The sequence below is a fragment of the Periophthalmus magnuspinnatus genome, chromosome 20 (assembly GCF_009829125.3).
Source record: "Periophthalmus magnuspinnatus isolate fPerMag1 chromosome 20, fPerMag1.2.pri, whole genome shotgun sequence".
In the NCBI taxonomy this organism is placed as follows: Eukaryota; Metazoa; Chordata; class Actinopteri; order Gobiiformes; family Gobiidae; genus Periophthalmus; species Periophthalmus magnuspinnatus.
The window spans coordinates 20,836,363-20,850,655 of record NC_047145.1 but is presented as its reverse complement, the minus strand read 5'-3'; the positions used below and the strand labels follow the sequence as shown (position 1 = coordinate 20,850,655).

The window sequence follows — 14,293 nt, the reverse complement described above, 5'->3', positions numbered from 1 at the left end:
TTTTACAGCAATAAAACAGAATAATGTTCTGCAGCGACAAAAGCATCTGCGGTTGCTCCCAAAAGGTCAAGGAAGACGCTAACCATCGCAGAAAAAGTTGGACTTCTGGATACGTTGAGAGAAGGTAGAGGGCGCCATTACAGAATAAATGAATCTTCAGATCGTTGCGTAAAGAAGGAGGAAAATAACGTGGTTTAATTCTATAATACTGTACTTATTTTTTTAAATCTACAAAGGTTTGAACTTTGTGAGTGTTTAAACGAGAGAGAAATGTGAGAAAATGTTAACGTCTGTGTGAGAAAAGTGTATAAAGTGTGTGGTGAGGGGTTTTACAGACAAAAACATAGAGAATAACTAAAAAATAAAGCTGATACTTCACGGATTTCGTCTATTGCAGGTTATTTTTCTAACGTAAACCCCGCGCTAAACGACAAACCACTGTAAAATCAAATAACGGCTCACACATTCACACACAGACACTGGGGAAGACATGGGTTAAGTGTCTTGCCCAGTGACACAACAACAGGATTCATCTGTGGGAGCTGGAATCACACCGCTCTACCAATAAAGTTTATGTTGAAAACGGGATTCAAACACTATCAATCGAGCTACTGTCGCCCCACGTGAATACTACTACTAATACTACTACTATTATTGTTTTATTACAGTATAAATGCGATGGAAGTGTGTTATTGGTGGTCAGAGGGGTCGATGGCGCAGATTGGCAGCCTCACTTCCTTCAGTTTGCACCAGGGCAGCTGTGGCTACAACAAACACTCACCAGCAAGTGTAGAATGAATGAATATTGTACTGTAAAGCGTCTAAGTATCCAAAAAGTACTATATAAAGCTAAGGAATTAATAGAGTCCTTATGAGTCAACACGTCTAATACTTTCTACTACTTCTATTTGTACTTACTACTACCACATTTTCCTTTTCACAAGATATATTTATTTGTCTAGTGCTATTTTTTTCTTTCCAGTGCTATTAGTTTTTACGGTGCAGCTCAAAAGTTCCTCTCACATAACTACGTGTAAGATCGTACCAATATGTTGTCAGTAAAACTCAATTATACGTAATTGTTTGTTTTGTTGTTTTTTGTTTCATTACGAGGCATCTGGTTTCGCGTGGTACTTTCCAGTTGAGGCCTGTTCACACAGATTTAGCCTCTAATGTGGCAGCTGGGCAAGCAAAGCAGCTGTTTTTGATGCCGTTTGTGCAAAATAAAAACTGTTAAAACTAAATCCGCGCCTCTGTTTTGAATCTAGAGCTCTGAGATGATGTTCCAGCCAGAGTCGGACCAGATTCATCAAGACGAACCCAAGGTAGGTTTTAAAATGAGTCCACGTACCTTCATTGTATATAGTTAATCACAATTGTGGCTTTACGTTTTTGTTTGCGTGTCGTTTAGTCGCCGCCCCTCGACTTGATTGACACTGGAAAAGGGTTAAAGGTCCAGACGGCCGCTCCTCATCTGGTCAGTCTGGGCAGTGGGAGACTCAGTATTGCCATCACTGTGCTGCCACTAAAAGAAGGTAAGAACTGGCGCCAATTCACTTTCTATTGAAAAACTGTCCCCTCGCTCTGTAACTGCTGCTGTCAGACTCGTCATTTTGGTCTTAAATGTTCGTATTTACCCAGTCCCGGTATTTATATTTTGCTATTATGTCCGTAAACCAAGATGTGAACATTAATAACAGACCAATGAGTTGCTTTCTTTTCCCCGAGGTAGCTCCCACTAGCGTTAGCAACAGGTTTGATTGACAGCGTTGCTAAACTAACGGTGCGGGCGGGAAAGACTTAGTAGGACAGAGTTGTGAAAAAACTGACATCCAGAGCAATAATAAAAGTATCTGAATTTATTTGAGCAAGTATCAATACAAATCCAGCCAAATCCACGAGGCAGCTAGCAGGTTACATAGCTAATCTGCTAGCCGCCGCGTTCCAAATAGGAAGTGATCATTGGTGCACTTCTGGTTCCATCGACTCTGGCTCCAATTCACTTTCTATTGAAAAACTGTGGCACGTCTCTGTACCTGCTGCTGTCAGACTCGTTATTTTGGTCTTAAATGTTCGTATTAACCCTCTACATGATCCTGGTGTTTTTATTTCACTATTGTGTCTGTAAATCAAGACATGGATATTAATAAACAGACAAATCAGGCGCTTTCTTTTCCCCAGGTTGCTCCCGCTAGAGTTAGCAAAAGATTTGATTGACAGCGTCCATTCCCTGCTAAACTAACAGTGCGGGTAGGAAAGGCTTTTACCGCTCTGTGTCCCTTAGTTCAGCGGCTCTCTTTACGGACTTGAACTCTTTCTGCAAATGGCCGCGCATTAGTCCTTGGACACATCTGCCCGTCTGTCCGTCCATGGGAGTGGATCTCTCCGTCACTGTGGTTCTCCTCGAGGTTTCTCTTTCGTTATTGATTTTCTAACTTTCTAACCGTCTGTTCGTTAAATCATTTCTCATATTCAGCCCTAAGAGGCGACTGTTGTTGTGATTTTGGGCTTTATAAAAATAAATTGAACCGAAACCTCCGACAGCCTCGCTCTGGATTGGCTCTTTGGTTGCTACGATACTCGCAGCAAATACGCTTCAAATTAACCCATAATTACCAGCCTCGATGAGCTTCACTTGGACAACATAACGTACTTAACTACTTTTACTTCACGTAGCACAAATTAAACAGTGTTCATGCCTGAGGGTGATGTAATACTGACGATAATTTTATTCTATCATCAGGTTCACAGGTGTCTTATTTCCTCTTTGCATAAAACACTGCAGACAGCCACAGGTGCATGAGCTTCATTACAAATTCCAGTATCCAGCCAACATATTTTAGTCCTGATTTAACACCACTGTTTGAGATTTAAAACCTACTTGTAAAACATCTTTTTGGACAAATCAGAACTGTACCAACTCATGTAGATAAACACTTGAAATCTCCCCTCAGTACAAAATAGAGATTAGCTACGCTCGCCTCACAAAGCTCCCATTATATTTTCAATAGGAAACAGTTGGACTTTGTTTGCACGTTAGTTTCGTTCGAAGTTGTAAATGTCAAAAACTGGGTAATATATCAGATGTGGTATGCTTTGAATTGGGAAATAATTGTAATTGAATCAGTTTAATATAATTTCCAGGTTCACATTATTAGCTTGTTTTCTTCCTGACTTTTATTTCAACAACAGCCGGGGCAAAGTTCGTATTATCTGAAGGGTAACATAGAATTAGTGACTCTTTTTGTCAGACAGGAGTGTGTTTACCTGCTCTACTTCCTGCAGCCTTCCTCAGAAGCGTCACATGATGGTATGGCACGATGGTGATGTGTCTCGTCGCCTTGTAATCGCCCAGACAGCAGCCTTAGCGGTTTAATGAAGAACAGAGCAGAACTGACATAATTTATCCAGTCCAGAGCCAGGTGCATTTATTTTACGACACTAAAAATATGCACAACAACAGGAAAAAATAAATAAATAAATAAATGGAAAAAAATAAATAAATAAATGAAATAATGAAAAAGAAATTAAATAAATAAAATAAATAAATGAAATAAATAAAAAAAAGAAATGAAAAAAGAAAATAAATAAATGAAAAATATAAATGAAAAAAATAAATAAATGAAAAATATAAATGAAAAAAATAAATAAATGAAAAAAATTAAATAAATAAATGAAGAAAAATAAATGAAATTAATTAATAAAAGAAATAAATGAAATAAAGAAATAAATGAAATAAAAAATAAACACAATAAAAAAATCAGCATGGCAGTACCTCCAGTACACACAGCACCCTCACTTTTGAGGTTTGCTCCTTTATAGAGCACCTCTCTAAATGGTTGAGCCCACTCTGCAGCACGGGTAAGTTCACACACATCCAATAATCTTGTTAAAAGTTAGCTCTAACAAAACAGTGTAAATACTTATTCAATCAAATTGGTTGTTAAAATAGAGCTCTACAGTAAATTTATCAGTTTTAACTGTGAACACGAATTAGATACACAAAAAGCTAAAATATTTGACACCCCTCCTTATTAGCACACAGTTGTCTGCCCCAGAACTTTCTTAAGGTGCTCCGGCTCCCTGGGGACTCATTTGGCCGTAACACCTGAGGCAGACAACATGGGGAAAGTAAGTAGAAATTCAAAAACAATTCCATTACAAGCATTTAGCTGATACACAAACACTTTAATCAATAAACTCCTCTTTTCTGTTAGCTTCAAGGATGTAATGGACTAGCTATGTTATAAGGCTGCACTGGTAAATGGTTAAATGGTAAACGGTCGTATTTTTACATAGCGCTTTAGCACCTTCAAGTCACTCAAAGCACTTTGCATCAAGGAACCACTCACTCATTCACACACACATTCACACACCGGCGTACACAGACACTGGGGACGCGGCGGGTTCAGTGTCTTACCCAACAACAGCAGTCACCTGTGGGAGCTGGAATCACACCTCCAACCTGTGGATCGGTGGATCTGACGGCTCAACCAACGATATTTACTCCGAGAGACAGTTGGGGAAGCTGACGCCCCCTACTGTCAGACGCCTTTTCTTCAGCACTACATCTCGTGTGCGCTTCCTCGTCACGGTTTACGCTCTTTGGACCTCGTTCTCACATCTCGATGACCTCCCTGATCCAGCGCGGTGACCCTGGCATCGTTCCAGTCCATGATGTGGTTTTGTTCTTGCAGCGGTTGGACCATTATATCAGACCACTGTAAGACCCAAAGCCACATCACGGACTGGAACGATGCCAGATTTGCTAATTCTAAGTTTAAAACCGAAGCCGGAACGAACATTTACCAAATATCTGAAGCGTAGACCTGGAGGATCACGCCATTACACACTTCAGTTATTCAAAGTAAAGTAATAAACGTCATACTTTTCCATTATTATTCCTTTATCGGACTGGCACATAGTTTCCCAAATATTTCCCCTCTGCTCCGGCTGGCATGTCTTTCCATTTCAGTGAGGAATGCCGACAATGTGAACAGCCCATATCTGGAGAACTTGTTGCTTCTTAATGTGACTTTGAAGCTGGACAAGCCTCAGCGTTGACCTGGACCACCTCCGCAGTTCAAAGGCCTTTCACGCTGTATTAAACTGGAACTGGTCTAACAGCTCCACTGGCATGTAAAAGGTCAGGAGGAACCGTCATGACTTTAATCTGTAAATGTTTGTTTTTGTTTTCCAGGGGTGACACGTATAGGGAGGGACGACGCCCCCATTCCGCAAGACATCACCATCGAGGGACCTGGGATTGAAGCGGAACACTGTCTTATCTTTAATGAAGGCGAGTACTGTGTATTTTCTAAGTAGTGTTGCCCCGGAAAAGGTCTGTGCAGTTAACTACCGTTTAATTTATTATATATATTTGATTTTTGAAACAATATCTGGGTCTTTTTAGCTGAGAGGTTCACAGTCGACGTAAAAACATGTGGTTTGGAGCAGATTTTAGACTCAGGAGGAGGAAGAAATTTGTGTTACATGGCAATTATTTAAATTAGTGATGGAACTTAATGAAGTAAAAGTAGTAAATCTATAGTAGGTATCTGTACTTAAGTTTTGTTTTTGTTTTTTTGTGGAATATTTTTTACTTTTACTTCATTTGAGAACACGTATTTGTACATTCTACTCCACTACATTTTGAAGTATTTTTTTATTATGGTTTGAGGAAAAATAAATACTAATAAAAACAGAAAAAAAACAAATTCAAATTGTTTCTGTTGAACAAAATCCAGCACATTTTTAAAATCAAAATCACTACATTTGAAGCTTTATTAGACCTCAAAATCTGCACTAAATATTTAAACTGCTTCTTCAATACTTTTATTTAAGTAGATTTATTGTCATGTGATATTTTTACTTTTACTTGAGTATTTTGGCACTTGTATCTGTACTTTTACTTAACTAAATTGAGTACTTCTTCCACTGTATTGCTGTATTGCTTGATTTTAATAAGGCAAAGTAAAATTGAATTGAAAATTGTGATAGTATTTATTTATTTATTTATTTTTCATTAAAATGTTTTAATTACGTATTCTCTGTGTTTTGTTTTCTGGTCAATTTCTGTACCCGTATTATTGCTTTTCCCTTAATATTGCCACTTATTATGCTTACCATACTTAACTACGGCTATTATTATTATTTTTTATTTTATGTATTTTTTATTTGTATATATATATATGTATATGTGTATATTTATGCATATATAGAGATGTATGTGCGTGTATATATATATTTTTCTGTTCCTGTGCTCACCCGGTGGCCATCTGTGCAGGAGCGAGGGCAGTAAAATGTTAAAATGCAATAAAAAATACTAACAATAGAAAATTGTATTAGCCGTACCACAGACCTTATAATGACGGTCGTTATTCTGTTTTACCAGGAGGAGTTGTGACATTAGACCCATGTGGCCACCTCTGCAGCCTGGACGGCGTGCAAGTCACTGTCCCGACGCCGCTCACGCAGGGTAAGAATACTGAACTTTTTAAAAACACACAGCTCTAAGACAGTGTTCATTAGATAGATTCCAAACATGCAAAATCTAACAGGTTTTGGGCTTGTGTTTTTACTGTTAAGTCGTTTAGTTTGCGTTAAACAGATAATATGACACCAGTGTATGTGTAGTCATGTTGTTTGGTGTTTTGTTCTTTCCTTTTTGCAATTTTCATTCACTCTTGGCCAAGTTTAAGCTAAAAATAACAAAATTATAGCTCCAAAAGCCTGTTAAACATAAGAGAGAACATTGAAATAGCTCCCTCTGCTGGCTGCTTTTATGAACGCACCCTCACTTGAATCTTTTAACCCTCTTTGCAGCAGAGTGCCAAAAAGTACCAAGCAATTAGTTTGAGGTTTGGTAAAATTGCATTGCTAAAGGCATATGTAACACAGATACTACGAAACGGCTGACGTGTGCAGGGAGAATTATCCAAGCTTAGTAAATCTTCTTGCCAAGACCTTGCTTTTTTTTTTTTTTTTTTCGTTTTTTGCACAACGTATCGAAAGTGTGTGCGTATATTTCTGTATTTCATTTGTGTGTAGCTGTGGTTTGGAGAGAGCTGGCTTACTTGTGACTCACAGGTTCCATAAAGTGCAGAGCCTGCGTCTAAGAGTGTGTTGTGAAACCGGGGAAAACATTCGGAGATACTGTAGTTGGGGAGAATGGAGTTTTATCTGTTATTTGTCAGTGCATTCTTATCTGTGTTGACCTAACCTCTTATCTGCTCAGTGTTTATCTGCGTATCTGCTTCTAGTAATCCTCTGCACTCTCTCCTCACACGGTTTTACTATTTTGTACTTTGTTTTTTGCCTCTAAACCAATACGTAGTCAATATTTTCTGTTGACAAATACATAAACAAATAGATTCTTGTTCTTGTCCGTGGAGCCAACTTTCTGTTTACACATTGGTTCTTTTCAGCGAGTTCTTCATCCTTAGGTCATTTTGCGTTAAATATTGACAGGGTTATTTATGTTCCCGCTCCGCTAGGCCCGATTCAAATATTTGACATCATCCCGGGATGTCTCTGCGGTGCCAGTGTGAGAAGGGAAGAACTTGGAAGGAAATAACGTTGTCGAAAAAAGACTAAAAATGGAGGGCTTAAAGTGATCGTCAAGGGCATTGGTTGGAACGATGTTGAGAAAGGGAGAGTGGGGATCTTGGAGAAATATCCAAATGGGCTGGGTTAAAACCACAAGTCACACACACGCCCACCGTCAGCACACTGTCTGGAGATGATTAGCTATGTTTAGGAAGTGATCTGTTGTATTTGGGACTTTGGAGCTTGGCCTGAAATCACATCATTTGAAGGTTGGACGTCTCCTCGATCTGTGCGAATGTAATCAAAATATCAGTCATCAAATGTAACGCAACAGGCAAGAAATGAACAGTAAAGTCACGATTAGGACAGTGTTTTTATTATGGGATATGATTCAGGGGTGGAATGAGTCTGCGCTGCTACTACAAGCACCAAAGTACATGTTAGTGCCATGTGAACCGTCTCACACTTTGAGGACTAAAGCAGGACTAAAGCGGGGCTAAAGCGGGGCTAAAGCGGGGCTAAAGCGGGGCTAAAGCGGGGCTAAAGCGGGGCTAAAGCGGGGCTAAAGCGGGGCTAAAGCGGGACTAAAGCGGGGCTAAAGCGGGGCTAAAGCGGGGCTAAAGCGGGGCTAAAGCGGGACTAAAGCGGGGCTAAAGCGGGGCTAAAGCGGGGCTAAAGCGGGGCTAAAGCGGGGCTAAAGCGGGGCTAAAGCGGGGCTAAAGCGGGGCTAAAGCGGGGCTAAAGCGGGGCTAAAGCGGGACTAAAGCGGGACTAAACCGGGACTAAACCAGGGCTAAACTAGGACAATACCAAGGCTAAACCAGAGGTAAACCAGAGGTAAACCAGAGGTAAACCAGAGGTAAACCAGAGGTAAACCAGAGGTAAACCAGGGCTAAACCAGGGCTAAACCAGGGCTAAACCAGGGCTAAACCAGGGCTAAACCAGGGGAATAAGCGTTTCAGTTTTATGTAGTTAAAACCTGGAACAGTCTTCCTGATGAAGACTGTGTATATGACTGAAAGGGGTTTTATTCTGCACTTTTCTCTTTTAATGTTAATTTTATGATGGCTATTTATGTTTTAATTTATTGTATTGTGATTTTAATGTCTTTCTTATTCTGTAAAGCACTTTCAATTACTCTGTTACTCTGTGCAAATAAACTTGCTTTGCCTTCTACTATTATTACTCTTACTACATGATCATGGTCACATTTTTATACAGCACTTTTCCACCTTCGAGTCACTCAAAGCGTTTTACATCAAGGAACCACTCACACATTCACACACCAGCGTACACAGACACTGGTTAAGTGTCTTGCTCAAGGACACAACAACATTATTCATTTGTGGGAGCCGTGGGTGGATAAAGTACTCAATTTTGTTACTTAAATAAAATTACAAATGCAGAGATAAAAAGTTATTTCAGTTTAAGCAAAGCCAATGTTCAGGATGTTTTACACAAACATGGTAAAAAATAACTCCTCAAATCAGACGAAAAGTACTTTTTACTTTTCAGTCCTGTTCAAAAATGTAGTGGAGTAGAAAGTACAGATACTGCTCTCAAATGTAGTGAAGTAAAAGTAAAAAGTATCCACTGTAAAATGTACTTAAGTGGAATTTTTAGGTATCGGTACTTTGCTTAAGTTCAGTACTTTACTACTTTTACTCCATTACCTTCCATCACTGCCTGTAGTCACTGGATCTGACTCTTTTACCGATGATGTTTATGTCGAGAGTGAGATTCAAACCGCCAACCTTCAGATCAGTGGACAAACTCTACCAACTGAGCCACTGTTACCCCCATCTACTAATACTAATACTCCTGCTATACTATAAGCAACTTTTTTTACTCAGTTATCTTGAAACATATTCAAAACAGAGGGCCACAAAACGGTGGTCAATACTTAGATTTCATACTTTTAACGCCACAATAAATCTTTTAATGAAGCTTGGAACATTAATTTTAGGTCTGTTTCACAACGAAATGTGATATTATTGAGGCTAACGTGGTGTAGTACCTAAATTGCTGAAAAACAACTGTATTATCAATTGGGCCAGTTCAGCAGAGGGCCAATAAAAATGATCTGAGTGCCGCGTTTGGCCCATGGACCGTAGTTTGGACATCCCTGCTATAGGCTTAAACTACTGATATTGAACCATTAGGCCTACAGATGTTGTCTTAGCTTCTTTTGCATCCTGGAAAAGCTCAATTTACAAATTTCTGGTGATGTTAATTCACGCAACTTGAAAAACTACAGCGGATTTGAAGCTGTAGCCAAAAGGATTGTTGTAATTTCTTTCTAGACTGAATGAATCTTTTGTTTTGGTTTGAAGTTCACACTGATGTAAATTAGGCTGCAAACCCCAAACTCTGACTGGGCACATGACTGAGGAACATGCAAATCCCACAGCCAAACAAAACAGAGCTGCTCCAAGTCACTTTCCCTTTTACTCACTCAGCAAAAAACAGAAAAAAACACATAAATTCATGGGTGAAAGCTTTTATACGTCAACATAGGGTTAAAATAATATGACTTTACATTATTTCTTTATCAAACCTACTTCTTATGTCCCAAAGAAAGGCGCAGGGAAGGTGAGCAGACAAAGGGAGGACGAGGGGGCGTCTACCAAATACCTCACTGTCCATTAGCTCTGGGCACTACCAAGTATAAAACAACCTAATTTAACATGTTTCACTTGGCAAACTTGGATTTTGCAATCTACTACGCAAATATACGTCTTTTACTGTGAAATGAAGGCAACGTGAGTGAAAACCCCTTTGTGAAACAGCAGCGCGTGCCCCAGCAGACACACCCCTCTCCTCTGGGACATGGTACAGTCCGGGTTTGGAGCTGGCCACGGTAAATCAGTGGAGTTTCTTCTGAGGCGGAGGGTAAACGGGGCAAACAGGCGTCCCATCAGTGAGAGGAGGAGAAGAGGAGGACGACACACCGGGGGAAAGGTTGTAGATACATGGCACGAGCGCTGCGGCAGCTTTAAAAAGGCGCTGTTCCTCGTCCTGACGCACACGGACTGACGCACGCTGGATGGGACAGGGACAGGCAAAGGTAGCGCATGCAACAATTGGAATATGTGATTTTACTGACTGCTTTCTGTCTGCTGGATGACATGATATGATATTATAGCTTATGTACAGCGTTTGAGCACGTTTTTTGTTCATTGCGACCACAGGACTTAGGAAAAAATCGCAATTATTGTCCGATTTTTTTCTTTTTTGTTTTTTTTTGTTTTATGAGATTGGATGAGATGAGTCCTTATTGCATTTCAGTACGTTTTGCTATTATCCCTACACAAAGGCAAGCTATAATCCCTTTTTCACAACAGTTTTAACATATTTACGCGCGTTATTCTTCAGTTTTATGATGATTTCCACGTCAGCTGACATTTGGAACAAAGCCCTTAGCAAACACATACTTTTGCAGAGGGCATATGAATAAAAACTGGTATTTTTTGCACTATTTTCCTTGTTATAATGGTGCTTAAGGCTCACCAGTTGTTTATAATCTAATTTCCATGGATACGTTTTGGATGCTTTCCCCCTGCAGGTCTTTGTTGAGTGTTTTGCTTTTATTTTTTTTGTACACTTGGATGAAAGTGACCTAGGTGCTCCTCGGGGCCATAAATACTCCCTCAAGTTCACAGCCGGCCGTGAGTCCATGTGACAAAGGAGCGGACGCCTGTGGCTATGAAGACAGACACTGCTCCGACACCTGACACCTGAACCAAATCCTTCCACATTGTTCATAAACGTTTAGTGTTTTTTTTTTCTCTCTACCTTAAGCGCCAAAGTTCTTTTACACCCCACTCTTGATTCGCACTTTAATTTACAATATTCCCTTACTTTTTACTAGTAGTTTCCGCTGTCATGCGAAGAGAAGAGAGTCTAAACTGAGCGAGTGCCTAAACTAATTGCCAAAACTCCCTTGAGACAAACCAGTGTTGTTTTATGAGTTTACTCTTGGACCCTTGATCCCCCGAAGAGGTTTATTTGTGGTTTTCCAGCCAATTGCCTCTCATGGGAATGCGTTCTTTCTTTTCCATGAATGAAAAGTAAATGGTTTGGCATTTGTCTGTGGCACAACTCTAAAAATAACCAACATTTTTAGCATTCCTCAAGTTAATTATAATGGAAACGACTGGCATGCGTTACATAGTGTATCTTATAAATTAAGACTTTAACGAAGTCTCTGCGGCGTTGTGCGTGGAAGGGTATGTTTGCGATCGGTTTAGTTATTCATTCGAACGTAATGGGTCTAATTTGTCACTTCATCCACTCACATTGAAGTAGTTTAAGCTTCCCATCCCATAACATTGCGGTAAGTGTTTCTAGGTTCTCTCCGATCTTTTACTGGGGACTGAAATTGACTCCAGACCCTATACGGCTCCTGCATCTGCGTCCTCAAAGCTCCTGAGGTCTGACTTTGTAGATCGCAAACTTTAAATTATCCTATAAATGTATACAGACTAATTTCAACTTTTGTAGGTTTTGCCGGTTTAACGTTTGTGTGTGCGGATGACAGGGGAGCACGGACGACATGGGAGGCAAATTGGGTCTACGGTTAAATAAGCAAACACGTGAACAAGATTAGATGCTTTTTGTTGTGGAGAGTTTGTCTATTTATGTGTGAAGAGGCCATGTGTGCGTCTCTGGTTATTTAGGACAAATGTCTTAAGAGTTGGCAGCGTGGAGCCTGTTAAGATTAAAGTTTTGATTGGAGGAGTCTTCTGCTTTTACCACAGATGTTATGGGACCGAGTTATATCCAGGTTTATAAAGACTTTACGTGTGTAGCTTTAAATTAAGTCTTTTAAGTTGTATTTTTACATAAGGGTTAGGGCGAGACTATATATTTGGCGATCTAGCTGGATTTGGAATTGAGATCACAGAGGCTGTTTTTTGACGTAATAGATTTTCCTTTTTGCAGAGAACAAAATATCCTGTGTTCATATTGAAAACTTGTCGTACCTGCTTCTTATCAGTTCATATTTCTGTCTTTTCTCACACGTTAAAACAGACATATTGTGGTTGTGTTGATCTATAATTATAATCTATGACACTGTGGATCGTTATGTTGTAATTTGCACATTTTAAATCACGTAATTCATCTAAAGCACATGTATCAAACTCAAGGCCCGTGGGCCAAATGCGGCCCGCCACATCATTTTATGTGGCCCGCGACAAGCCAAATTAAAAGGCATGACTGTCTTGAAATATCAGTTTATCTGGAGATACAGTTACACAGACATTTTTTCATATTTATGCAAATCTATATGCAATATTTGTAACTTGAATAATAATAAATATAAAAACGGTTAATTAACAAGATTAAAAAGTAGTTTATTTATTTTACATTACATCTGGTTACATTTAGTTACATTTATACGATCTTACAGTTACATCTGGCCCATTTTGTTGATGTGGCCCTAGAAAAAAGCGACTGAATAAAAGAAACAAGTCCCAATGGCATCGCAAAGAAGAGCAATGTAGTTGTTGGCGCCCCCTGTGGATAGCTGCAGCATAATAATAGCGATTGGCGAGGGTTTTTTTTTTTGTTCATTTGTACCAAAATGACTACGTGACCCTGCTGAATCTTACAAGTATCACAGATTAACAAAATAAAATTGAAGAAAGGAGTAAGTACGTCAGTGGGCGTGGACCAGTGGAGGTGAAAACGGGGATTTATTGACAAAATGGCGTCTTGAAAATAAGCAATTAAAGCTTACTTAAACGGGCACAGATATAACTTTGAGGTAGTACACGTGAATCCTATAAGCAGGGGTCAATATAAAGTCTCCGAAATAGGCCTACAGTTACAAGACTATCACGCTGGAAACGTTTTTATCGATAAGTTGTTCCATAAGTTCTTTTCATTTTCAACTATTTGATTAAAACCTTAAAGCAGACCTGTTGTGCTTGCGTCTGCTCGATATTCAACTAAAACAACTTAATAAAATAAAACTGTGATGGAAAACTGCGGCGTCCAATAGGAGCTGATGTCGCTGTAAACATCATTACAACAAACAGCCGTGTAGCTGTCGGCGCCCCCTCTGGACAGCTGCAGATCACACTATTTTTTTTTTTTCATTTGTACCAAAACGACTTCACGCTGCTGCCGATTCCTACGAGTATCACCGATTCAGAAATTAAAATTGAAGAGAGTGCGTACGTCACAGTGGGCGTGGACAGGTGGAGGTGAAAATGGGGATTTATTGGCAAAATGGCGTCTTGAACATAAACGATTAAAGCTACAAATACAACTTTAAGAGGGTAAATCAGAAGGAAACAAGCATAACATGATTAAAAGCTCTGAAAAGTTCATTTTGCAGAATAGGTCTGATTTAAAGCTGTTGGAGTTACTTTGAAAATACTTTTTGGAAAGGCTTTTTAAACATGTTCGGCAAATATATACCGTGTCATAATAAGTCAGAAAATCCTGCAGCTTTGCTTTAAACGTTACATACGACTTCACTTAAACCAAACATGTTGAAAATGATGTTTGCGCATCAAACACTCGCGCTAATTTAATCCACAAACAACTTTATAGCGCCTCCTTTTATGCTGAGGGAGGAGGAGGAAGGATTAGCGGGTTGTTATTTGTTAGCGAAGGCGTTAGCGACATGAAAACCGGCGTCTCAGCAGTCGGGCTTGTAAATCACTAAATCAGGGAGCAACACGATTTAACTGCGTTTTTAAAGGTGGCACATGGCAGGACTGGAGAGACTCGG

The 14,293-nt window shown here is 39.6% G+C and overlaps 1 protein-coding gene across 4 annotated transcripts in view; it reads left to right on the top strand.

Annotated features, from left to right (window-relative positions):
• phldb2b (pleckstrin homology-like domain, family B, member 2b) overlaps positions 1–14,293 on the top strand; it is a 66,416-nt gene that overhangs the window by 9,615 nt on the left and 42,508 nt on the right. For 3 of the 4 annotated variants that reach the window (XM_055230224.1, XM_055230223.1, XM_055230222.1), the window contains exons 2-5: positions 1,269–1,325; positions 1,412–1,535; positions 5,201–5,299; positions 6,395–6,478. In XM_055230224.1, the coding sequence (XP_055086199.1) occupies positions 1,269–1,325; positions 1,412–1,535; positions 5,201–5,299; positions 6,395–6,478 (364 nt within the window). Of the gene's footprint in view, positions 1–1,268; positions 1,326–1,411; positions 1,536–5,200; positions 5,300–6,394; positions 6,479–10,437; positions 10,616–14,293 lie in introns of those variants that run through there. The other variant, XM_055230225.1, reaches the window with a different exon arrangement.